Source organism: Convolutriloba macropyga, chromosome 4 (assembly GCF_964194025.1).
Source record: "Convolutriloba macropyga chromosome 4, txConMacr16.3, whole genome shotgun sequence".
NCBI classification, from domain to species: Eukaryota; Metazoa; Xenacoelomorpha; order Acoela; family Convolutidae; genus Convolutriloba; species Convolutriloba macropyga.
The window spans coordinates 82,426,859-82,452,029 of NC_134471.1; the positions used below are offsets into that span (position 1 = coordinate 82,426,859).

A 25,171-nucleotide genomic window follows, 5' to 3' on the forward strand; every position below is an offset into this window, starting at 1 on the left:
TAGAGGTTAACGTTTTTGGATTTGAAAACCAAGATTTGTTTCCAATGCGGGTGTCTAAAAGGACAACTTCCGAATTGAGCCTCAATTTGCTTCTTCTTTATGAGAATGATAAACACCATTACGTTCTCATCAAAGATTTGTGCAGGCTGTTCTGCTTCATCAAAAACATCAGATTCAGGTCAACTCTTCACTTATGCCGGAACTGTCTTTACTTGTGTCACAAGGATGTTAAACAATTTAAAGATCATTTTGAAGTTTGCGGTAATAATCCACCAGCTGTTATCCGGATGGCAAAACCAGAAAATAATTTATAGAAATTCACTAACTGGTCAGCTACTTGGTTTGATCCCTTAGTCATCTTTTTTGATTTCGAGTCGTTTCTCAAACCCGTGCCCTCTTGTGCTCCAAGTGAAGAGAGAGCTTCATCGCGACCAATTGAAGTTCACGAACCATGTGGCTTTGCATTGACTGTTATTGAGCACGGCAACCGCAAGCCCAAATTTCCTCATTTGGACAGCTCGGAAAACTGCATGCAAAATTTCGTTCAAATGATTCATAAACTTGCTATGGATATACACGAACAGAAGAGCAAACACCCTTTCTTACGTGGTGACCGATCATCACTTCATAAAGATGCGAGCAAACAGTGTTGGATTTGTGAGAACGAATTCTCAGAAACTGAAGAAAAAAGATCTGGACCACTGCCATTACAGTGGCGGCTTCCTTGGTTGGGCTCACCCACAGTGTAACACCCAGGTGCGCCGGAATTTCAATTTTATTCCCGTAATTGGACACAACATCCAAAATTATGTCCTCCATCATATTTGTCTTAGTCTGCAAAAGTGCGAACCGACAACAACAATCAACGTCATACCAGCGACAGACAAAAAATACATAGCAATGATGCTGGGAGTGCAAGGTGATATGGTGGAGAGCGCTGACAAGAAGGTCGTAGCTGTTTACGAGTATCTACGCTTCGTTGATTCTTACAAACTCTTCAACGGATCTCTCGAAAAGCTGGTGGAGTCCTTGCCAGAGTCAGAGTTTGGTATAATGGAGTCTATGTTCGCCCATATTCCTGCACCTGACAGACAACTTCTGAAGCAGAAGGGTTATTACCCTTATTCCTACATGAGCGATCGGTCAAAGTTTGCGGAGAGGGAGCTGCCGGCTCTCAACAAATGGACGAATTCTTTGGAAAACGGAAAAATATCAATCAATGAATCCGAATTAGATAAAGCGAAGAAGATGTGGCAGCTGCTAAACTGTGAGACAATGCAGGACTACCACGATTCCTATTTGAAACTGGACGTTGCACTTCTGGCCTGCTGTTCGGAATACTGTCGCGAAATCAGTTTCCAGACATACAGATTGGACGTTGCGCATTTTTTCACAATGCCAAATATGGCAAAAGATGCAGCTTTACGGATAACCAAAGCACGCGTAGAACTTTTGACAGAACCCGAGGACCTGCACATGATTGAGCAGTCAGTAAGAGGCGGAATTTCTTCCGTATTCGAAACGAGGTACTTCAAAGCCAACAATCAGTTCTTACCGGGCTTCAACCCAGAAGAGGCTTCCAATTTCGGGTTATGCCTCGACGCGAATAATTTGTAGGGGGGTGTGCTGCAGAAAGAAAATGAAGTTTCCATTAGCCAGATCTTGAATATGCCTCAGAATTCTGCCATCGGCTACTTTGGTGAAGTGGATCTGGAGTGTCCTACAGACGTTCACGACAACCAAAGGGATTTTCCGCTAGCGCCTGTACAGGAAATTGTACAAGACGAGTGGCTAAGCGATTTCCAACTCAGCCTAAAAGAGCAATACAATATTCCTGAAGCTAAGGTCCCTAAACTACTGCAAACACTGTTTGACAAGAAGAACTACGTAGTCCATTATAAATTACTCCAATTATATGTACAACTTGGAATACGTATAACAAAACTTCACCGCGTGCTGCAATTCAATCAGGAACGATGGCTCGAACCGTATATTACCTTGAATAGCAATATGCGGAGAAACGCAACTAATAAATTCCAACAGAATTTTTATAAACTCATGAATAATTCCGTATATGGCAAAACAATTGAGTCGAAAAGGCGACAGTCCAGGCTGGAAATTACACGAAAAGCGGAGAGAGCAGAAAAACTTGTTTTGAAATTCGAATTTGAGAATTTCAAAAAATTTGGGGAGAACATGGCCGCTATGTGCAGCAAGCCGAAAATTATAACGTGGAATACGCCGACTATTGTTGGTACAACTGTTCTCGACTTTTCTAAGTACTATATGTACCGCTTTCATTACCAACTTATGCGACAAAACTTTCAATGTCGTCTATTGTACTCAGATACAGACAGCCTCATATATAGAATTGAATCAAACAATCTGCATCACGATTTAGCCAACCAATCTGCGGAAGTAAAAAACGAATTCGATTTTTCATCCTATCCAGAAGACCACGCAATTCATGACAACAACAATAAGTCTGAAGTGCTTAAATTCAAGGACGAATTCAGTGGAGACTATATATCCGAGTTTTTGTGCCTCAAACCCAAGGTGTATTCCATCACATCAAAAAGTGAGTCCATATAATGAATAATTTAAAACCCCTTCCCTCAGTAAGTTGAATGCAAGTTAAGTGCGTTGGAGGAAGCTACATAACAAAACTTGAGAACTTAATGTAAAACATGTTTACCTTGTTTAGGTTGTCGCAAGTTGTCTGCTAAAGGTGTGACCAGGGCAGCCCAAAAACTTCTCACCCACGAACTATATAAAGAAACTCTTCAAACATCGAAACCAGTTAGAGCAGTAAACACAAGAATAACATCAGGAAATCATGTACTGAAAACGGTGACAGCTAATAAAATATCTCTATCCGCATTCGATAATAAGAGATATATCTGCGGAGATGGGTTGCGAACGCTCCCATATGGACACTTTTCTGTGGTGAACGATAATCAAAGCGAAACGTCTAGTTCGCACGGATGGTTTGATCCTGACCAAAGTCAGATAAGTTGGGATTTCAGTACAGAGAGTAGTGGCAATTTAAGTGAAATTTTTCGTGACACTGAAGTGGATTGGGACTTTCTAACATATCTACCACACCCGGAGAAAAGAATGAGAAAACACTGTAGCAATAACTTGAACCTACTACTGGACAATGCCAGCCACTATTCGCCGTCCGATCCTGGTTTCATTAATGCGGGAGGAATAAGAGATGAGGACATTTCTGATGACGAAATTGTTGACTTTGATAGAAGCAGCTCAGAGGAGGAAAAAAAGTTTTTGTTCATTCCTTGATTTAGAAGCTACAGAAAGTAGCGGCGAACAGTGAAAGGGACAGTGTACAAACTCAATTTCATAGTGTGTTGAATTCAGAATAGTGTTGAGAAATACTTTGTGCGAGATTTGATTGTTCAGATTTTGTTTGGTGTGTTGCTTTAATTTGAACGGCCCTGATTCAATTTTTACATTCAGTTCAATTTGTACGAAAGTTTCTTTAGCCTAAGTTCAATAAGCGGACGGTCAAGTTAGAGGAAAAAGAAAGTCAGACGGCGAGACAATTACCGCCACATTATCCGCATGCGAACATATTATCCGCATGCAATTATATACCATAAATCACCATGCAAATCTATACACTATTATCCCCATGCAAATCTATACCCTATTATCCCCATGCAAATCTATACCCTATTATCCCCATGGCATGATAACCCCCCTTTCCTAGTGCTCCCTTTATTTACTACTAATGGCCAATGGGAGGCAGAGGGCTGCAATTATTTTTCATCCCTATTTAACCAACCCGAAAGCCGGCCTTGCTTATATGTTTCTACATTTTGAAAATTATGGAGCGAAAAATTCTCGGAAACTGAAGGTAAAACAGGCGTTCAAATCAGCTAACATCATGGGTGCAAATGTATCACACCGAGCTAAATAGACTCAGCAAACGCTAAAATGTCCTTGATACACTGACCCTGTTGATTGTCTTTTTTTCTGTGGGAACATTGGTAATAATGTCTCGGCCAGCTCTTGACCATCACTCACTCAGAATGAAAAGGGTTTTAAATTTTCAGATTCGGTCAGGGGATTGTGACTCCTAGAGTACCGCATTTTGTTGTTTGCTCTCTTTAAAGTTTTCAGCTTGCATGGCATCTAATACACTTTGTGTTTGCAGTAGGTTCATTTTGTTTTTTTTGGCATGCAAATTCCTTTGAAGGAAACGGACAAGGACAAAGACGTGACCTTGACCTCTGGGCGAAGTTCATTCAAAAGTTAAACCGACTCTATTTTTTCGGAACTTTTCCGTTTTGAAAGTACGTTATGCTCCCCCCAATTACAAAGCACGTGTGATTACATGGTAAATCATTATATAAAAATATTGCACGTGCTTCTGGGGGGTGCAAATAAAATGAACCCACAAAGCTGGGGGGGGGCACAAACGGAAAAGATCCATTTTTTCGATCTAATTGCAGTTTTGGAATAGTATGAGAACATCTCATCTCAAGGGTTAATCATGAAATTCTGATGGCCTTGCGAAGATTTGTTTCAAGACGAGTACACCCCACCCTTTTTGTGAGAGATAACGGAAAGCAATTCAGGGGTATCAAACAATAAAAATATTTTTTAGGGAGAAGACCATCACCCGGGCAATGATTACATCAGATTCCATCTGGCTCACCAAAACTTTCATTGGACCTTTAATCCCCTGATGACAGCAAAACTAATCCTTCTGAGTGTGCTCAGGAGTAGACAACAGACATCAGCAGTTATTCATATAGCATTCACAGAGGTAGAGTTAACATTGAATTCGAGGCCACTTACGCATGTGGGTTGCAAAATTGCAGATGAAGGGCCAATCTAACCAATTCACCTCCTACTCAGAAGACCGCACGATTGTCTAACGCCAATTTAGAGCGCACATCAGCGGTCATTACACCGCAGAGGTAAACCCAAATCGTCACGGGCGTATATGCCCGATGAGTGTATCTCGTGTTCGTTTTTACTATGTTAATACTTTGAGAATGGAACAATATTGCGGAAATTATCTATTTAAGCAGAAACCGACAAAATGGAAGGAAAATTAGCAACCCGTGTTCGCAAAAGTGTCCTAATCCTAGCCAGTCCTAATCCTATTTTTCGCACGGCTTGTATCACGCATCTGCTCCATTTATGTATCGATTTTTCGCACGCAATGTAGCTCGATTTTGCATATAATCCGCAATTAAGCCTAACTTAATTACTACTTATTTAATTAAGCCTAACTTATTACTAGTAGTTTTTTATTACTACTTTAATACAACTTATAGTACTTTATTACTACTTATTACTACTTATTAGTACTATTTACTACTACTTATTAAAATCGGCAAGTCCCACATTGATATACAAAGCCTTTGATGTGCGAGGGATTTGTCGGAAAAAAATCAGTTTTTGTAGTTGCATGTTTTTAATGCACTTTAAAGCTTTGAAAGCTTCAATTAAATCTTTATTAAAGTGTTTATTGCATGCTCATTTAATGCGCGCAGTTGCGGATTAGAGATCTTTTAATGCGAATAATAGATACCTAAATTGAGCGGAAACGTGCTATAAGACTTGTAACCTACTTTTCCATCCGAATGTTCTTTTATTTCGCAAAATTGGCGGAACTCCCTTTGCGAAAAGTAAGATACAAAGGATGTCTCCTAATTTCGTTCATTGTATGTATCTACGTTTCGAGCCAATTTTACTAAGGCGGAATTATTGGGTAAACCTCTGCGGTGTAATGGTTCTCCAACAAGACATTCAAGCTGAAGCAAGAACTGCTTCACCACAACTGGCACCGACTAATGCTGAGGGAGTATGTTCCAGACCCGATGATGAGGTCAAAAAAGGCATGAGCCAGACTCAGGCTGACAATGCTTGGGTGCTACAGGACTTTACTCCTCAAGGCATCCGGCCTCTTTTGTGAAAAATTGTGAATTCTCACAGGAGTTCAGACAACTTAGCCAGAAGCTATGAGAAACATCAAGACAGCGACAGGAGTTCTTCGCAGAACAGCAGTTAAATTGAGTCTAGCTTTCCCACAATCTTCGGCGTGTGCTAACTATAGCAAAACAATTTTTAAAAAAAATTCTTCAGTTTTTGAATTTGCGGTACAAGGCGAATGTCCGGGAATATGCCCCCAGAAAACAACTTCCTATATTGAATAAACGATCACTAACGTTGAAGTTGTATAAAAACCTGCGTACTTTTACCGTTTTTCCGAAAAATTACCGATCAAAAAAAATCATTTCTTTTGATGTGCTTGGGTCAAATTCCAACAGGGGAAACAAATTGAAGCTATGAGGTTTTGTCCTCTGAGAAATTTGAACACCACTACTATAACCTGCTGTAGACGATGAGAGCAGTTCCCTGGGGATACATGCACGACGTCACGACACTGATTGATTCTGCCATTGTCACATCGTTCAACCTCCATGTCAAGTACTCTAACATTCAAATAATATCCCTCGGGCGCTGAAAAGATAAACGCTTGTTTGGGGGTTCTTCCAAAAAAAATCACCTTCGCACGCTCTTCGGCGTTGAGAGGGATGTTACGCATAACAATTTTTGTTGGTGTGCAGCCTGATTCATCACTTTCATCTATATCGCCTACACATTCTGAAATTCCATCACACTGTTTAGCACATATTTTTGAATAGCCGCCCTGTGAGCTTGTGCACTCAACATAAGACGGAGCACACATTTCCGACGACCAATGTTCTTCAGGTCGAAGTAATGCACACTCTGTGGAGGTAAAGTTTTCATCGCCTCCGTCTCTGCAGTGGATTTTTCCGTCGCAAATCCACTCAGGTGGGATACAATCTTCGCTCTCTTTGCATTGATGGTATCCTAAAAACAAAACTGTCCGAAATTTTTGAGCCTTCTAACTTTTAGGCGCCCCGGTCGAAATTTTTTGTCCAAAAAGATGAAATAGTGGGGCTGCAATAGAAGGGTTTTTTTAGGAAAATGCAGCTCGAAACTCTTACATTTTTGGGCTGCAATGGGCTGCCAAGTGGTGTAAAATGATGTCAAAGTGAGTGGTAACGGAAAAATACTCCAAACTCTTACATCAATTTACCCCCCCCCCCCCCCCCCCGGCAGCCAAAGAAATGTAAGAGTGGGGGGGGGGGGGGTTAATTTATCTCGTACCCCCAAACTCTTACATCATTACACAACCCCTTGGCAAAAAGACCAAAGAGTGAGGAGTTAAATTATTTTCTTGTCCCCTCACTCTTGAATCATTCTAACTCCCTGGCAGCTCATTGCAACCCGAAAACATGCAGGAGTTTTGAGCAGCATTTTACTAAAAAAATCTTCCCATTGCAGCTCTCCCGTTATTTTACCCCCCCCCCCCCCCACGAAGCTCTAATCTTACGTTGTTGTAGCCCCCACACTTGAAGGCCGACAGTCTTGAACTCACAACCTGTTTACCCTCAACCGGTTCCCTTTAGCCTTCGGATCATCAATGTTTGCCCATATTTTGACGGCCTATCTTCATAAATAACATTTGTTGGAATAACCCCCTCTCAACAAATTATCCCTTATTTCTCATATATCATTGTAGCCCCAATTGAACAAAACACTCGCGTTTCTGTTCCACCTCTTTATAATCCTCCTAAGACCACGTTTGATTACTTCAGATCGCTTATCGCTCTCTTCAGACAAATCCAAATCTGGGCAAATCATTCAGCAGTTCATAAAATTACAGCATAGTTTTGATGTAGAGCTCGAGAGAAAATTATTTATAATAAATACGATTACAGTTGTTATTGAAAAAAGCTAATAATTAGAGAATACAAAAGTGATATCACAATCACAGCCATTACAATGAAAGAACTGAATTCATAGAAAATAACTCATACACTAACTTCAAACAGAGTTGACGTAACCTAAAACAATTATTTCGATTTAACTGTAAAAATTGATCACCCTTTCTTAAACCCATATTTTAATTTGCTAAATTTGAGTCAAAATTATCTTAAAGATGCGACAACACTTCCATAAAAAACATTAATTGTTTTCTAGTTGCCTATAATTCTCTAACAATGTACTTTAGCGCTTCTTGCGAAATTTACCTAGCTTAATTACCCTCAATATACTACATTATTTTTTGAGACTACTTCAGAGTATATGTCAGCATAAATTTCCTGTGGTTGTTTCCAAAGATGGTGTCAAATTTAGGGCAAGTTGAAGTAAGCTGGCCCAAAAAGTTAGGAGAAAATAGTTAAAAAACGTTTAAGTAAAATTAATTACAATTGTTTTATCTGTTAGGGTAAAAAATTAAATGTTGCTTCAAAAAAAGTAGCGGTTGAAGTTCAGTTTTGGTTATGGTAATGAGATTTTCGATTTTAAGATAAAATTGGAGCTAAAGTTAATGTACGAACATTTTAACTGCTCAAAATTTTGTAATATTTGTTGCACAAGGCATCGTTAGGAATAAAACATCATTTTTCAAATGTTTTTTTTTAGATCTCGTATTGATGAAAAGAGTGGGCGTCACCGCTAAGATTTTGAGCAAACGTCTATCTTCTTACTGTCAATGACAATTGTAAACTTTCGAGCTTGGATACTGACTATCGTTGCCCTATATTTGTCAAAAAATACAAGGCTGCAGATTTTGGATATTTTCCGTTTGTGCCACCCCCCCCCCCCCCCCAGTACGTTATGCGCACCCAATTACAATTTGGTAAAAATATGGCGCGTGCATCTGAGGTGTCCAAATAGTAAGCGTCCTCTAAGCGGGGGGGGGGGGGCACAAAAAGAAAAGATCCCAATCATTTAAGCTCTAGTAATGTGTATATTACTTGGTACCCGATATGGAGCTTCTCTTAAAACTAAAAATATTGAATTTTTCAAATTTTTCGCTATTTTTCGTGTTTTTATAAAATTACTAACTTATGAAAATTTTCTGAAAAAAATCGAAAAAAGTTCTATCACAGTTAACACATACTTAAAATTGGTAAAGATTATATCTAACTAACATAAAACCTAAATGAACCACCACAGTCTCTTATATCATTATCGTCGAATGGGTCTACTGCTATTTTATTTTGCTCTTTTGCTTCTACATTATGCTTTTTTCTATCAATTGCATAATTAGTTGCATAGTTACTTTTATAATTTTATATAGAATTTTTATAATCTTCTATAGTCATTTGATTTTTAATAGCAGCTTTATTTACCCCCTCAACTGTGTCTCTTCTTCACCTTTAACTGTTATATAACAACAGGATCTTGCTTGAAGGATACAAGCGTCCTTATTTTTATCATCTTACCTAACTCACTATTACTTAATATACCCTTTATCTTTTCCGAATCTCTTTCTATAGTCTTATCTTAGGGAATATTTATTTTTTAAAATATACTATCAGTGTCTGTATAAAGATAACTATAGTCTAATTATTTCTCGAAGTAATCTTATTTTGCTTTATACACAAACAGTTGTGCTTTCTTTAATATAACGGAACGTATATTATTAAAGTTATCTAACTCAACATTATCTCTAACTTTATGCTCAACAACTAAGTCATTATCAAACTCAACAACATATTTAAAGTTAGTAATTTGATATATCTACTAATTTGATATATCTATCCACATCATTATCTTACTCCACGCCCTGTCTATTGTACACGTTTTCTATGATTTTTCCATAAAAAGCATGATTCATCAAATTAAAGAACACATCACTAAGTTTATCTCCTTGAGTTTTAGCCTAATTTTTGCTGTATATTGATTTCAAAATGCGATCTTAACAACTCACTCTTTATTTAATGTATTTTATTTTTATTTTTATTGTTCTCTAACTTCAATCCGTGACTTAAATATCAATCTAACATTTCTCCATCAATTACATAGTCTGCTCAATTCGCGTGTATTAGCATTAACTTTTCATTTGTTTTATAATTTATCGTCTTAAAATTATCCTGAAGTTCTGTAAGTTGAACGTCTTCTGTTTTTGTCTTTTCAAATATTTCAATGTATGTTTTATTAACTCATCTTTATAACTAATATCAATGGTACAAATTTTTCCCTTATTGTCAGCATATAATTAATAAATATTATTACTACAAACACTAATCTCATCAGTACGTAAAGCTTGAACCATAGCAGACGCAAATACTGAATCGAAATCTAAATATTTTAAATAATTCCCTTTACCGTCATAATCAGGATTTATTTGTTTTTTATTACATTTTATTTGAAATTTACCTAACACTGAAGCTAATCCACCTCCTATACCTTGCTGTATTGTATCATAATTATTAACTGTTTTTTCTTTATAATAATGAAGCCTAAATTTAATGTTTTTAAATCCGCATATCCAAATTAAACCTGGAGTAGAAAATGTATAACAGGAAGCTTTTCACAGTATTCTAAACAAATAGCTCTAAGTCTTTCAAAAGTTTTTAATCATAATAGTACATCTCTTTCAAGACAATTTGACATATAATTTTTTATTGTTTTACATCCTGTTTCATTCCAACCTTTTATTGCTTGATTATATTCCTCATCATGGATTCCTTTCTGTTTCAATTTTGAATAAAATTCTTCTTTAGGAGAAAATTCTGTGTCTTTAGGTTTATCTATTTTATCTAGCCACTCAAATGCAAATATACCTTTTCGTCTCTCGAAACTAAACCAATTCAATGTTATACATTCTTCATCACTTAGTGTTTTACAAAGGGCATCAAAATTAAGGGGATGAAAGGATCTAAACATACGTAGCGCTTTAGCATAACCCAAATCAATACTACTACAGTTCTCATCTGTTTTAGCCAATACGTTTATTCTAAAGTTCCCTGCCAGTTTAGTTATAAAAAATGATTGTCAAAATTAGCGAATGCTAAGCATAAAAGGATTCAAAAATATTTTTAGCTTGGAGGTTACACTTGTTGTGAGCATAACCTCTAAACACGCCATTTAAGTGATCGTGATCTCTAACACAGTTACTGCCTAATTCATCATTACAATAATAACAATTACTAGTAAGCTGAGTAACAGTCACGTCTTTGAGTGGTATGTTTATAATAAATATATCTTTAAATAATTTATTATAACTATCAATTTTATTTACAAACCAATCAACCACACCCTCTTCTTTGTAATAATCATCAAAATTTTCTAAAGTATTGTCAACTTCGGTTTTGATAAATAACCCACAAGCAAAAGGAATATGTTTAGTACCTTTTAATTTGCATTCAAAATCATATACCATAATGAAACTTTTTTATAATGGTTTTTTATCAAAAATTAGATAGGCATCTTTATGGAATGTTCTTCCTGCAAGATGTGAACCACCCTCAGTACATTATTTTAAATGTCTACTTAATGCATAACTAGTACTAGAAGATAAGCAACTTTTCAAACAAGAATAACATGCATTATTAGGTGATTTCCTTAAAAAGAATGTTTTAATTGAACATAAGAAACAATGCTTATACCAATAAAAAGTATTACACACTTTAGGAATATAATGATTGATAAACACACGATGAACAGTTTTTTCTTTGTATTTAAAATAAATGCATTAAAAATTAATTCATCTTTGTTCAATTCTTTTTTTTAAATGCTTTCAAATCATAAAAGTGAGGAGTTTCAGGCAGCTTCATATCCTTAATATATTCAGGTATATTGTAACTACTAACCTTATTACGGTTTTGTAGCAGGATATACATAGGCAAAAAATTCCATATTAAACAACATTTATCTGAAATCTTTTACTTAATTTTTGATTAGTTTTTCATTGAAGTTCAGCATGACAACCACCTGTAGGATAAACCTTATCTATGTATATAGTTCTTTGTTAAATTTTTTAATACTCCAACCAGATTGACCTAATTCTTGTTCCTGCACTCTAATTTCTAATTCATTAATTAATTCGTCTAGATCCATTGGAGAGTTATACTGTCTAGTCAATAACCTGAATGTGGATTCATGCTCTTCTATTTTATCGTCAGAAATTTTGTATAATTTACAATAGCTTAAGTGTTGAATCTAATATGAGGATGAATATTATGTAATGTTTGTAATCCATTTGCAAATAAAGAATCGTTATAATCATGACTAGTTTTTGATACTTGATTAAAACCCATATTATATTTTAAACCTAATTCTTTTACTTTTAATTTCCATTCTTCCTTGAAGAAATTCTTTTCACTCCATTTTTTTATGCTGAAAAGATTTAAGATGAATATATTTAATATTATAGTCAGTATTACATGGCTTACAATGATCTTTAGATTCATTTTCAACTTTAGGCTTAGTTGTATCTTCATCTTTATATTTAGTTTTCTCGTCATCTTGAAATTCTGTTGGCTCTTCATCTTTAGGTTTAATTGTATCTTGATCTTTACATTTTATTGTATCTTCATCTAAAACAAAAACTATATTATCTAAATTTTTCTTTGTTTCAAAATGATTTCCAACACTTTCTTGACCTAGCGATGGATTCCAAATTATATACTCATATCTATCATCATCTTTACAAGTTCTCCATTTGTTAATCTATTATAAATTTTATGTTGTACTGCAGTTATATGATCATTTATTTCTCGCCCTTTTTTTATTCTTCATTACAGCTATCACATCATTGATATATATCCTTTTTTTCCATTTATCTATTTCTCGGTCAATATAATCATTATTAAATTCTAAACTTTTTTCATTAGCATCCTCAATAATTTCATTTCTGCAAAATAGCCCATCATTCGTCTTATGTTTAATCAATAAAAATTGTCTTTGATAATTCTTTAATAACATATCTTCTTTACAAGTTTCGTTCCAAGCTATTTGTTTATTTTTTTCATCATCTGAATCTATAGTTTCATCTATATATATATATATATATATATATATATATATATATATATATATATTGTGATATATATCTATATATATATATATATATATATATATATATATATATATATATATATATATTCTTTCTTACTTCTTTAGGTATATCTATAAACCTAGCTATTGTTGAATCTATAGTTGAATATTTAGATGAATCCTTAGATGAATCCTCAGACTCTACGGCACCACAACCAAATTGGATTTCAAAACTATGAATGTTTCCGCTCCCGCTGGGAATACTCATTTTCATAGGTAAAATAATTGAAAGAATATTTGTTTTTTAATTCTAAAAATGAATAGTTTTACATGCGGCAAATGTGAAGATAAAGCCTGGAGTTGGAGTTGTGAAGATTGTGAGAATAAAATTTTCATATGTCATGTATGTAAGGAGTCTATGATATTTAGAAATAGATTTTATCATTTCAATATTCATTATTCTAACTCTAATCAGTATCTAACATGTAGATTGTTGTAAACTAAATGAATATATTTCTTTCTTTAGGATAACTAACTTTAGAATAACGTTATGTGTTCATCTTCATAGATATAGATTTAGACACACTAAAACCCAATTCAAAGAAATGCTGAGAGCTATATTATAAATTTATAACTTTACCTATCAAAATGAAGTCTAATAACTGTAAAGATAAAACATGGAGACAATATTGCGTTAAATGTTTAGATAGCGAATATTGTTGTTGTGTATATGAACAAAGAATAACGTCACGAAATTGTGTTAAGCATTTATCAAATCATTTTTAATCATCCCAGTCAGTATTTTTAACATATGTAATTGATATCAATATAAATTATATCAACATATTAGCAGTTTTAGATTTGTGTTTACTTATATACATATAGACAAAACTCATACTAACGACCAAATCAAAATTTATGTCGAAACACATAATAGATTTTTAACTCATTTAAAAGGGGGCAGGCCAATAACAATAATTGGTATTCCTTGTTTTAATCATACAATATTGTATATATGATCCTCATGCAAAATTAAGGCAAAAATTTGAAGGTTATAAAAATCACACATTAAGACCATTTGAAATATATAAACATACACATAAACTCATTATATAAGGTCCATCTAATTCAGGCAAAACATTTTTTATAAACATTTCTGTATTCTATCAGAAAACGTCCATCTTTTCTGTATTGAAATTAGTGAATGTAAATGATATAATATCTATAGCGCCTTGATCTGGATTTTTTATATGATATAAAAATATTTTGTAATAGTTCTACTATAATTGATGATATGGGCAATAAAATAAGAATATCTGCAAAAGATTCATTATATTCCAAAAGTAGACATTTCAATTGTAATATAATGTGTTGGTCATACAGTAACAGATCTTAGCGCTAAATCAAGAGAAAATACATAAGTGGATTTTATTACATTAAATACATTAAATACATTAAATAGTACACAACAATCCATTAATAGAGTAGCAGAGAAGATTAAAAAAAATGCTAAATTAATTAGATTTAAAAACGAAGAGTATGGTATAATAAAATATGATGTTTTTAATGATAACTTATTGTGTTCTATAGGCATAAAAAAGAGTATGATTCAAGTGTAGGTGATTTTGATATTGATAAATATATTGAATATTCAGAATTCATTGAGACGGGGTTTCTTATAATAAGTTTATATGTAGTAGATAGAATGATTGAACCGACACAAATTAAAAGAAATTAGTTGGCATTTTATTTTGATGAAAATTTAGACTTTAAATGAAAAAAATTTTTAATCTTCGGACATCTTAGGACATATAAGAACGTAAAAGGTGTGTTTAATGAAATTCATCTCGGATATTTTGCAGTGATTAGTTTTCTTAGCTTACTTATTATATTTTATGGTTACTTTTATAAAATTGATAACAATAATAATAACAATATCAAAGGTATAGATTGAATGGATATTAATAAAGCAACGATTAGTTTGAGAAATGTTAAAAATAGAAGCACTGGTTATGGTGTTGAGAATAAAAAAAAATCTAACCACACCAGAAATAGTTATTGCAACTCTTACATCTATATAAACTTTTTATACCCTTTTTGATTACATTAAAAATAAAGAAGAAAAAGATGATTATAGGCAGAGAATGTAGTGATAACATTAATACTAGTACTAGTTTTGATGAACATGATTTAATGGAGCTTTAAAAAAATTTCATGATAATTTGGGTGGACGTTGTAAAAGATGTCGAAAAAACTATATAGCGGCTATCATTTTTAGTGATGAATGTAACGAAATATACTCAAACGTTTCAATAAAGAGACATAGTAAAACTGATTATAGTGATTTTCTTAACAATAATACTTATACTAAGTTAGAAGAGTTTACGAAAAAATATTGTAATTGAGATAAAACTAAATATAAAAAGATATATAAAATATATTTAAAAGATAATAAAAAGATGACTTCGTGAAATTATTTTTTGAAAATAGAAACATATTAATTGATGAAACTATAAAATCTAAACAGTGCTTTAGATGTGAGATCACAACTAATAACTTTTATAATAATAATAATTTATGCATGAAGTGTAACGATGTAGAGACTAAACTGTGTTCATAAACATAAAAAAACGCACGAAAGTCTGAACAAGAAAGCACGAAAGTCTGTCGAATGCACGAAAGTCTGGACATAGGCAGTTCCGTCTGGGACGGTCTGTACATAGGTACTTTCCGTCTGGGACGGTCTGGACATACTTGCTTCCGTCTGGCTGGCGACCAGTCTCCGGATGATCAAAGGGTTCAAAAGATTAGAGTCCATTACACTTGTCGTTATATTGCGCGTATTGTAAAATGCGAAACCCACAAACTTATATACCAAGATTTAAGCGTGTCGGAGTTAATCGCCTTCACGTACTTTCCTAACCTTTTTACATAAGTACCCTTATAAATGCCCGAGCTTTCTTCACGTAAAGACGGCCCCTTTTCACGCAATGACGGCGGCAAATCAAACAAAATGATGAGAACTCCTACCTTCAGCTTCTCAACAAAATTCTTCCTACTTTTGGATATGCTGCATTCAAGATTTCTATCATGATAGAGATTATACTCTCCATAAGTAGTAAATGAGATCATGCAAAATGATTTCAGTTTTTAAAAATGCTCTTGACAATGGAATAATATGGATGTGAGAGCTCATTGCTAAATCAGCAGCTTCGAAAAATGAAATTTCGCCTCTTGGAAGAAAAATGAGTAATGATTAAAAGGAAAATATTCACCGTTCACCCGCTTGACGCAAATTGGGATTGAAACAGAAAAAGAAAAAAAAGTGAGAGCTAGAAATTAACCGAAAAGTCAGATTGTTCTTAATTAGCGTGAAAATTCTGCAAATTCGGTTAAATTCTAGAGTTACACCCAACTCAGCTTCTAGACTGAAGGCTTTTGGTAAAAATACTAATGCCAGCTAGCAATCGCTTCAATGAATATTGTTATCTTTCTGCATTATGACTTAATGACGAGGCTTTATATGTTTATCCCGTTTCTTTTGATTCTGTTCATTTAACTTTGACTGTATTAACTACATTACGTAATTCAAAACTTGAAGTTAAAAAAGTGAGTGAAGTAAGTCAGAAGTCAAGCTCGAAAATCGTGACTTATGTAAAACGAAAAACGTGGTTGTAAAATGAAAAGCGAATTTAAAAAACATAGCAGGACAAGACCTGATATACACTTCAAAGAATTTTCATCAACTAAACATAAAAATAGACATAGAACGGTTTGAGTGATTTGGGAAAACCACTTCTAAAAATTCAGATGAAAAAATTAAAAAAAAATCAATGTCGAAATGCGGCATGTGGACAAAAAAACCCACTAGCGAGAAATGGAAATTTGGCTGAAACAAGAAAGTAGGCCTAGAATGGACTATGAATGGATTAACAAAACCATTTGAAAAACATCCGATTCAAAGTTTCGAAAAAACCAGTAAAAATTAAAGTGAGATTTAATTTGTGGACAAAAAAACACCAGCGAGAAACCGAATTTTTGTTAAAGCACAGTTTTCTCACTCAACTTTAAAATTAGAGCGAAAAAATTTCACGCCGCAAAACCACTCGCTTTTCGCTCCACATCTGTGTTTCGGAGTGACCAAAATCACTCCAATTTGAGTTCAAAAATCACGAAAATTTGTGAACGGATCTTAAAAAACGATGGCGCCCCAAAACAAGTCAAATTCTTTGAAATGTAAAAAAGAAAAGCGCCTAAATAGTAGCCGTTAAGAAGCTGATGGCGGCTATTAATTACAAATATTTTTATTTTCTGTGTTTGTTTCGCGCCATACTGAACAAATGATAAGAGGCGTAATGCTTGTTTGAGAAATTTATCAAAGCTGTTTCATCACTATGTTGATCCTATTAACTGGTTATCTAGTTGAAATAATAATTTGATGCAACTTATTTTTGAAAAGCAGCTGATTTTTTTGCAACAAAGGTTAAGTGGTTTCTGTACCTAGTAAAACAAAATTGTAATCGTAGTCATAGGGTTCAAAAAAAAACTCTTGAAAATGGAAAAATATGGATATGAAAGCTGATTGCTAAATCAGCAGCTGCAAAAAACGAAATTTCGCCTCTTGGACGAAAGATGAGTAACAGAAGCGTTCTTCTAGGTGCCGCGAATAAACAAATTTGTACAAATTCAGCAAATTAAATACAAATTAATCAGTGTGCCAAATTCTTGAACCAGCCTATGACTGTCTGATACCACCATCCAGCCTTTAATATAAATAAAATCATGTTTAATAATAAAAAAAAATTACAAAAATTGCCAGCAAATTGCTGGAAAATAGTCGCCGTTGACCCGCTTGATGCACATTGTCATTGAAACAGAAAAAGAAAGAAAATGAGAGCTGGAAATTGACCGAAGTGTCAGATTGTTCTTTATTAGTGTAAAAATTCTGCACATTCGGTTAAGTTCTAGAGTTCCACCTAATTCAGCTTTTAGACTGAAGGCTTTTAGTCAAAATTCAAATGCCAGCTAGCAATCGCTTTAATGAATTTTGATATATTTATGCATTATGACTTAATGGTTTATCTGTTTGTCTCGTTTCTTTTGATTCTGCTCATTTAACTTTGACTGTATTAACTACATAACGTAATTCAAAACGTGAAAGAATTAAAATTCTTGAAGTTAAAAAAGTGAGTGAAGTAAGTCAGAAGTCAAGCTCGAAAATCGTGACTTATGTAAAACGAAAAACGTGGTTGTAAAATGAAAAGCGAATTTAAAAAACATAGCAGGGCAATACCTGATATACACTTCAAAGAAATTTCATCAACTAAACATAAAAATAGACATAGAACGGTTTGAGTGATTTGGGAAAACCACTTCTAAAAATTCAGATGAAAAAATTTAAAAAAAAATCAATGTCGAAATGCGGCATGTGAACAAAAAACCCACTAGCGAGAAATGGTAATTTGGCTGAGACAAGAAAGTAGGCCTAGAATGAACTATGAATGGATTAACAAAACCATTTCGAAAAATATCCGATTCAAAGTATTGAAAAAAACACTAAAAAATAAAGTGATATTGCCGCATGTGGACAAAAAAACACCAGCGAGAAACCGAATTTTTTGTTCAAACACAGTTTTCTCAATCAACTTTGAAATTAGAGCAAATAAATGTCACGCCGCAAAATCAATCGCTGTTCGCTCCACATCTGTTTTTCGGCTCAAAATCACTCCAATTTAACTTCAAAAATCATGAAAATTTGTGAACAGATCTTAAAAAACGATAGCGCCCCCAAACAGTTTATATACTTTGAAATTTAAAAAGAGAGCGCCTAAATAGTAGCCGTTAAGAAGCTGATGGCGGCTATTAATTACAAATGTTTTAATTTAGGGTAGTTGTTTCGCGCCATACTGAACAAATGATAGGAGGCGTATTGATTGTTTGAGCAATCTTTCAAAGCTGTTTCATCACCATGTCGACCCTATTAACTGGTTTTCTGTTGAAATAATAATTTGATGCAACTTGTGTTTGAAGACCAGCTGAACTTATCCCAGCAAAGGTTCAGTGGTTTCTTTACCTAGTAAAACTAAGTTACTAATAATCGTAGTCATAGGGTTGTTCAACAACAAAAAAAGCGAAGAAGTTAAATGATTTTTATTAATTCTCCTGTAAGAGCTGTAGAACTTTAACCGGCTTATGTTTTCAATTATTATAATCATATCAGAAGTTTTCTTTAAAAAAATGTGCGGACTTTGAAATCAACAGGATATGCAATTTTCTTTTGTTCAATCTCTGAGAAAACGGTATTAATTTCATTTGACCGTCGTGATCATGCGATCTCCCCCATTCTCTCTAACTGATAGGCAGGTTTCATTTGTTGGTGGAGTGTTTTTTTTCTTCCGTTTTAAAATTTTTCATTTGCTTTTTGTTACCAATTTTCTGCGGTTGCAGTTTTTTAAAGTTTGGAAATAAAACAGCATGAAATGAATGGAGAAAAATTTGTCATCTTTAAAATCTATGTATTTTCATATACATCGGTTCGCCCATCAACTGGATTCCTTAGTAAGGAGACGCACGGAAACCAGCTTAAGAAAATGAGATTTTCGAATGTTCAACGTTTTAACGTACAACACCGGGTCGAGAAAAATTGTGTAAGAAATGAGCTGAAATGCGCTGATTTTTCAATAAGTTCAGCGCAAAAACCGTACACAAAAATGCGCTGAAATTCGCTGAAACTTTGCAAGAAACCCGCTGAAAACCACTGAGTTTTCTAAAATTAGGTATCACTTAGAATTGAACCCTGCTCTCTCGTGACGTAGCCATCACTCTATCCACTGCGCCATTGATTCCTGCATTTCTTCCAATTTAATTGGATTTTATATTAATTGGCAGTTAATTGACAGGAAGAAATGAGCTGTAATTATGTAAGAAGTGCGCTGAAATTTCAGCGCATTTCTCACATATTTTCAGCTCTTTTCAGCGCATTTTTTTAGAAAAAGTTTATCGTTAATGTAAGAGCAGTTTGAATGGTTAGCAATTTAAGAAGCGGTGTCAAGAGGCATTTAATTCCGCTAAATATTTTAAGAAATGCGCTGAAATTTGAATTCATTTTTTTATAATTTGAAAACTTTGAAAAATCAGCGCGATTCAGCTCATCTCAGCGCATTTCAGCGCATTCAGCTCATTTCTTACAAAATTTTAGCAAGTTCAGCGCATTTCTTACAAAATAATGCGCTGAAACGGCGCTGACATCTCGACCAGGGTCCACAATGATATTTTTAGGTCATCCCTATATTCTTGTTAACCGAAATTAACAAACATATCTGTATAATGAGAAAAGAATATATAATTTTCGGCCTTTTTCACAATGTCATTTAACTAAAGGGGAAAGTGCATAGGACCAATTGTTGATCATTAAAGCACTCTGCCGTTTATTTCTCTGAGATGATTCGTTGACTGGATACAAACAAATTGCTCTTCCTTTTTCAGCTAAAATGTTCAGCTAAAAGATCTCTCATTTTTGCAAATGGAAGCCAGTCGGGATCATTTGTCTAAGAAGAAAATCTTGTGACAAACATGATCTCGTTTCATGAAAAATCTGATTCAAGTTAATGGTTGTGTATTCACTTATAACTGGATTTGTCACTTTGAGTATAATTTCGTAAAATTTTTTACCAGCCATCGGTTTGATTCCAAGAACGACATCTTTTGTTTCTATGGACCTCAGTTTAAAAGAATTAGTAAAAGACTGCACACACTTTCTATCATGCAAGTTAGTGAGAGTCGTGTTAGATCGCTAGTGAGAGTCGAATAACAGCAAAATAATTTTGTGAGTGGTTCAGAACAATTTGTTTCTTTGGCTAATCTTATTAGTTTAGGTTTCTTACAAAAAACATTGACAGTATTTATTTTTTTGTGTGCCACTCTAAGTCACTGTCGTTTCTGTTTTTGTCGAAATCCTTTTTTTATACAAAAGCAATTCTGACTTCATTGGTTATCAGGTATGATTTCTTTTTCATCTATCTTTTTAAGAACGATTTGATCAAGGATTCACGTTAAAGTTTTTACAGCTACTCATTTAATTTTTCAGTGGTTTTTATGTTTACTTAACTTACATAAGAAACATACCATAAGAAAAACCAATTGTTTGAAGAACAGCATATTTTTACTTTGTTATCCGGGTCTTAATCACAAACTCCTTGGTGTGATAGAAATAAAAATAAAAAGCAGAGTCCCGTTTAAGCACGTTTTGCGAGCGCATTTAAACTAGCAATTAAAGAACATCGAAATAAATAGTTTCATTCAATAAATTTCATATTTGATCATTTAATTCTTTACAAAATTTAAAGCAAAATCGTCTTCATTCTGTGTATATGACAGAACATGTTTCTGAGAAATGTAAATCAACAAAGTTGAAAATAATGTTGTTTGCGATCTAGGTTGAGATGAAAACTTGTCAATATTATCCGAGAACCACTTTCAGTTTGAATTATGTTCAAATGTTTCTTCCCCGGCTTGACCACCATACACCGATCTTAGATACCACATCAAAGTCATATATGGAGTGTATGGCTTCTTAGATACCATATCCAAGACCAAGCAAAAATTTAAAAGTACTCTAAATCGAAGTGTTTTGGCTTGCTATACAAAGCTCTAAAGGCAATATTGCATTTGGATACGGGATACCATATCAAAGACCATAGTGACTTCTTAGAAACCATATCCAAGATCATACAATTTAACATTTGTGATAATGGATTGAAAATCCTTCATTCGGTTGCAGTGTTTGACATTTTTGCTGAATCTTTGAAACCATATCCAAGATCATATATGGTGTCTTACGTTCCATATCAAAGACCATTATGGCTTCCTGGATACCATATCCAAGACCATAAAAGTTCCATGGGTGGGAAAACAATCGAAAATGCCTAAATTACCCATTTCATGTAAAATCTTGAAAATCATACCAAATATCATTTATGGCTTCTTAGAAACCATAACAAGATCATGCAATAAACTTTGCTTAGACTTGGATGGAACCATATATGGTCTTAGATATGGTATCTAAGATGGGTCATCCCGGGTCAAAAAGCTGAACAAAATATGTTGAGCGATTGCATCAAATTCGATATCCATCATTAAGATGGCAATTGGACAATAGAATCTCCCATCTCAAGCTACCGCATCAGATTAGTTCTATTTCATTAGTTAGTACTATCTCAGACAAACATCTAAAACAAACTTTCCCCCAATTATATTGGGAAAACTTAAGCTAATAACCTATTTCCAATTATCATTATTTTCACAACATCAACAGCGGGTCATTTCTTTATGTTTCCTTTTTCATGTTGCTTATTTTGTTTTCAGTTTCCAGAACTTTCTGAGATTTTTATCTTAAGCTAAATGTATTTATGCAAAAGAATAAAATTGAAGCTATTTTCAAGTTTCAGAAACCCTTGCTATGCACTTTACTCTGACCTGTATCACAGCAGACCCTCTGTTATGCTTACCTTACCTTCCAGTGTTGCTTTGTCCTTTCGATTCGAATGTGGAACTCAGACTGAAATCGTACTTTGAAGAGGAAATTGCAGTAAAATAGCAAATTGTTGCTCCTATGCGAACGCAATTAGACTCTAAGAATTCAACTAATGCGCCTAAGAACTAAATGCGAGACCGAAAATTTTTTTCATGTTTTCCACCAATGGGCAGCATATAGTTTGTCATGATCAGAGCCTGATATATTATAAAGAACAGAATTGGAAAAATATGATTAATGGCTGATCTAAACTGAATGTTGGGTCCGGCATCTTTGATCAAGTGTAAATAAGTGTGAAGAGATGAAATGTTTTTTTAACTCAAAAATGGATTGGGTTCAGTTTTGTCTTTTTAAAACTTTGCATCAGTAAAAAAGAAATGTAATGAATGATAACTCTAACTAAATTTCCTAATTGTGTTTTTCACACTTATAGAAGTTAAGTAAATTTACCTCAACGGCGTTGAGGTAAATCGTTGATAAGATAAAGCTAAGGTAAAACTTTCCCTATAAAAGATTCTAGCTTACCGTTAGGACATTTTATTGTTACTTTTGAACTTCTTCCCTTCTTTAACTTCTGAGCATTGACATCAACTAAGGTTGCCATGTATTTGTCCAGAACAACAAGATCATTGAATTTTTTGAGCCTCGCAATCATCGACTTTCTCACAGGGTTCTCATTGCAAACTGAAACTGCAGGAAAAGGTAAACTTGGTCTAGTTTCAACAATCAACTTCATGTTTGTAGGATAGTTCATATATTTTTCAACGAGGCTGATGAACGAAACAGAAAAGAACAAAAATAAACCAATGTAGATAACGATCCAAAACGCCCGAACGATTTTTCGCGTACTTCCAACTTGAGGAACAGCTGCATCTCTCAACCGAACCAGAGATTTTTCCATTATTTCTTTTGAAGTTTTCAGTTCATCTTCTTGTTGTTCGTTTGACGGCTCCTCGTTTTCAATCACATCAGATAAACCAATCCCAAATTTGGTATCAGCGATAGAACGCCTTGCTGCTTGTCGGCGCAATTTTCTTTTGTTTCGACAGCTGCAGCATTCGTGATGTCTGTTCGGGTAATGTTTTCCATATGTACTCATCGTAAAATAAATGAATGCTGGTTTTGACTTATAAAACTCCGAATGAACGTGAACCTAATTTCATTTGAACGTGAAATTCTGAAGAATCGGATTTACTACTGAAAGTTTGGCTTTATCAGAAACAAAGACAAAATAAGAACTGTTGTCGCTAGAGGTGACGCGATAAAATTGTTTGCAAATGTGATGAACAAGAATAATTCTGTATGATCGAACACTTTAACTGGTAATTTGGTAGTTCAGATTGTCAAGTGCTTATCCGTTAGAGGAGTCGCCACATCGCAGACATAATATTAATAAAACATACAAAATTTGACGAAAGCGTTATGAAGCGAACAGTTTTGAACAAACGATAGCACTAGCAAAATGTGTACTTCTTAATTCTGCTAGTAACATCTACTATCAAGTATCGTATAGCATGCGACGGAAGTATCGTATAGCATAAAGAAAGGCAAAGAAATCCAGTAAAATGAACCCGGTAAAAAACCGCTTATTGACAACATAGATTAGACTGTTAAGAGTGACATATCCATTTGAACGCTTTAACGTTATTCCTAGTGTCAAGTGTACAACATAAACATTACCCGTTTCATTTAGTTCATTGCATAGCAACAAAACCACCATAAAAGTATGGCAGTAATATTTTGAGCCAAATTCTTTAACGATACCCAGGTTGAGGTCGCGGTCGAAATCGCCTCTGATCAGACCGTCCCAGACAAGTGGGACCTCTGATCAGACCGTCCCAGACCGAAGTGACCTCTGATCAGACGAGAATGCGCTCGAAGATCATATTGCGCTCGAAGTGCGCTCGAAGCCGCCTCTGATCAGGCGAGTTCCAGACCGAAGTGACCCCTGATCAGACAAGTTCCAGACCATTGTCCAGACGAGTTCCAGACCATTGTCCAGACTAAAGTGCGTTCGAAATAGTCTGATCAGAGAATGATTTTAAACATGAACAAATCTCTCAATATCGTTATAATATATTCATTTCATATATCATTTTATCAATATTATATTCAACTAAAAAAAAAACAATCCTGAAAGTATTGTTAATGAAAGTAAATCGGAAAAAAATGATACAAAAAAATTACTGAGTATGCCATTTTTTTAAGCTTTTAACTGAAAAAATGAACTACAGTTCTGCATAAAAAGGTCTTGATCTACTTTAATTCAGAATCTTTTCTTGAGGAGACCGGCAGTTGCTATCAGCTGGACCCCTTGGTTCTGATCAAACCCATCCGATTTTCAGATGAAGTTCCGATCAGAATGCTGTTTTATTGTTGTCTCCTACCCGAGACAACAAAAGTCAGTAAGAAAACAAAAAAAAAACTGGAAAAAAAATGTCGCTTGAATGGGTCTCTGGTCAGACTAGTGTGCGCTCGAATCGGCCTCTGATCAGACTTGTATGCTCTTGAAATTGCCTCTGATCAGACCGTCCCAGACCAAAGTGATCTCTGATCAGACCGTCCCAGAACAAAGTGGCCTCTGATCAGGCAAGTTCCAGACCATTGTCCAGACAAAAGTGCGCTCGAAGCCTTTTCCAGACCATGTAATTCGAGCGCACCGGGAACATGTGTGCGCTCGAAACTCGTCTGATCAGGGGTCACTTCGGTCTGGCCACCTCGACCTGGGTAAGCCACTTAATTCAAACACTTGAGAATCAAAAACTTTGTCCGAAAAAGGAA

The 25,171-nt window shown here is 34.5% G+C and overlaps 1 protein-coding gene across 5 annotated transcripts in view; it reads right to left on the reverse strand.

Annotated features, from left to right (window-relative positions):
• The window catches only part of LOC142338719 (uncharacterized), a 466,089-nt gene extending 442,445 nt beyond the window's left edge, over positions 1-23,644 (reverse strand). For 4 of the 5 annotated variants that reach the window (XM_075388604.1, XM_075388603.1, XM_075388602.1 and 1 more), the window contains exons 1-2: positions 22,916-23,643; positions 6,368-6,873 (exon numbers count right to left, since the gene is read on the reverse strand). In XM_075388604.1, coding sequence (XP_075244719.1) covers positions 6,368-6,873; positions 22,916-23,489 — 1,080 coding nt within the window. In that variant the 5' untranslated portion in view covers positions 23,490-23,643. Of the gene's footprint in view, positions 1-6,367; positions 6,874-22,915 lie in introns of all 5 variants that reach the window. The other variant, XM_075388605.1, reaches the window with a different exon arrangement.
• Between the last annotated feature and the right edge of the window lie 1,527 nt (positions 23,645-25,171).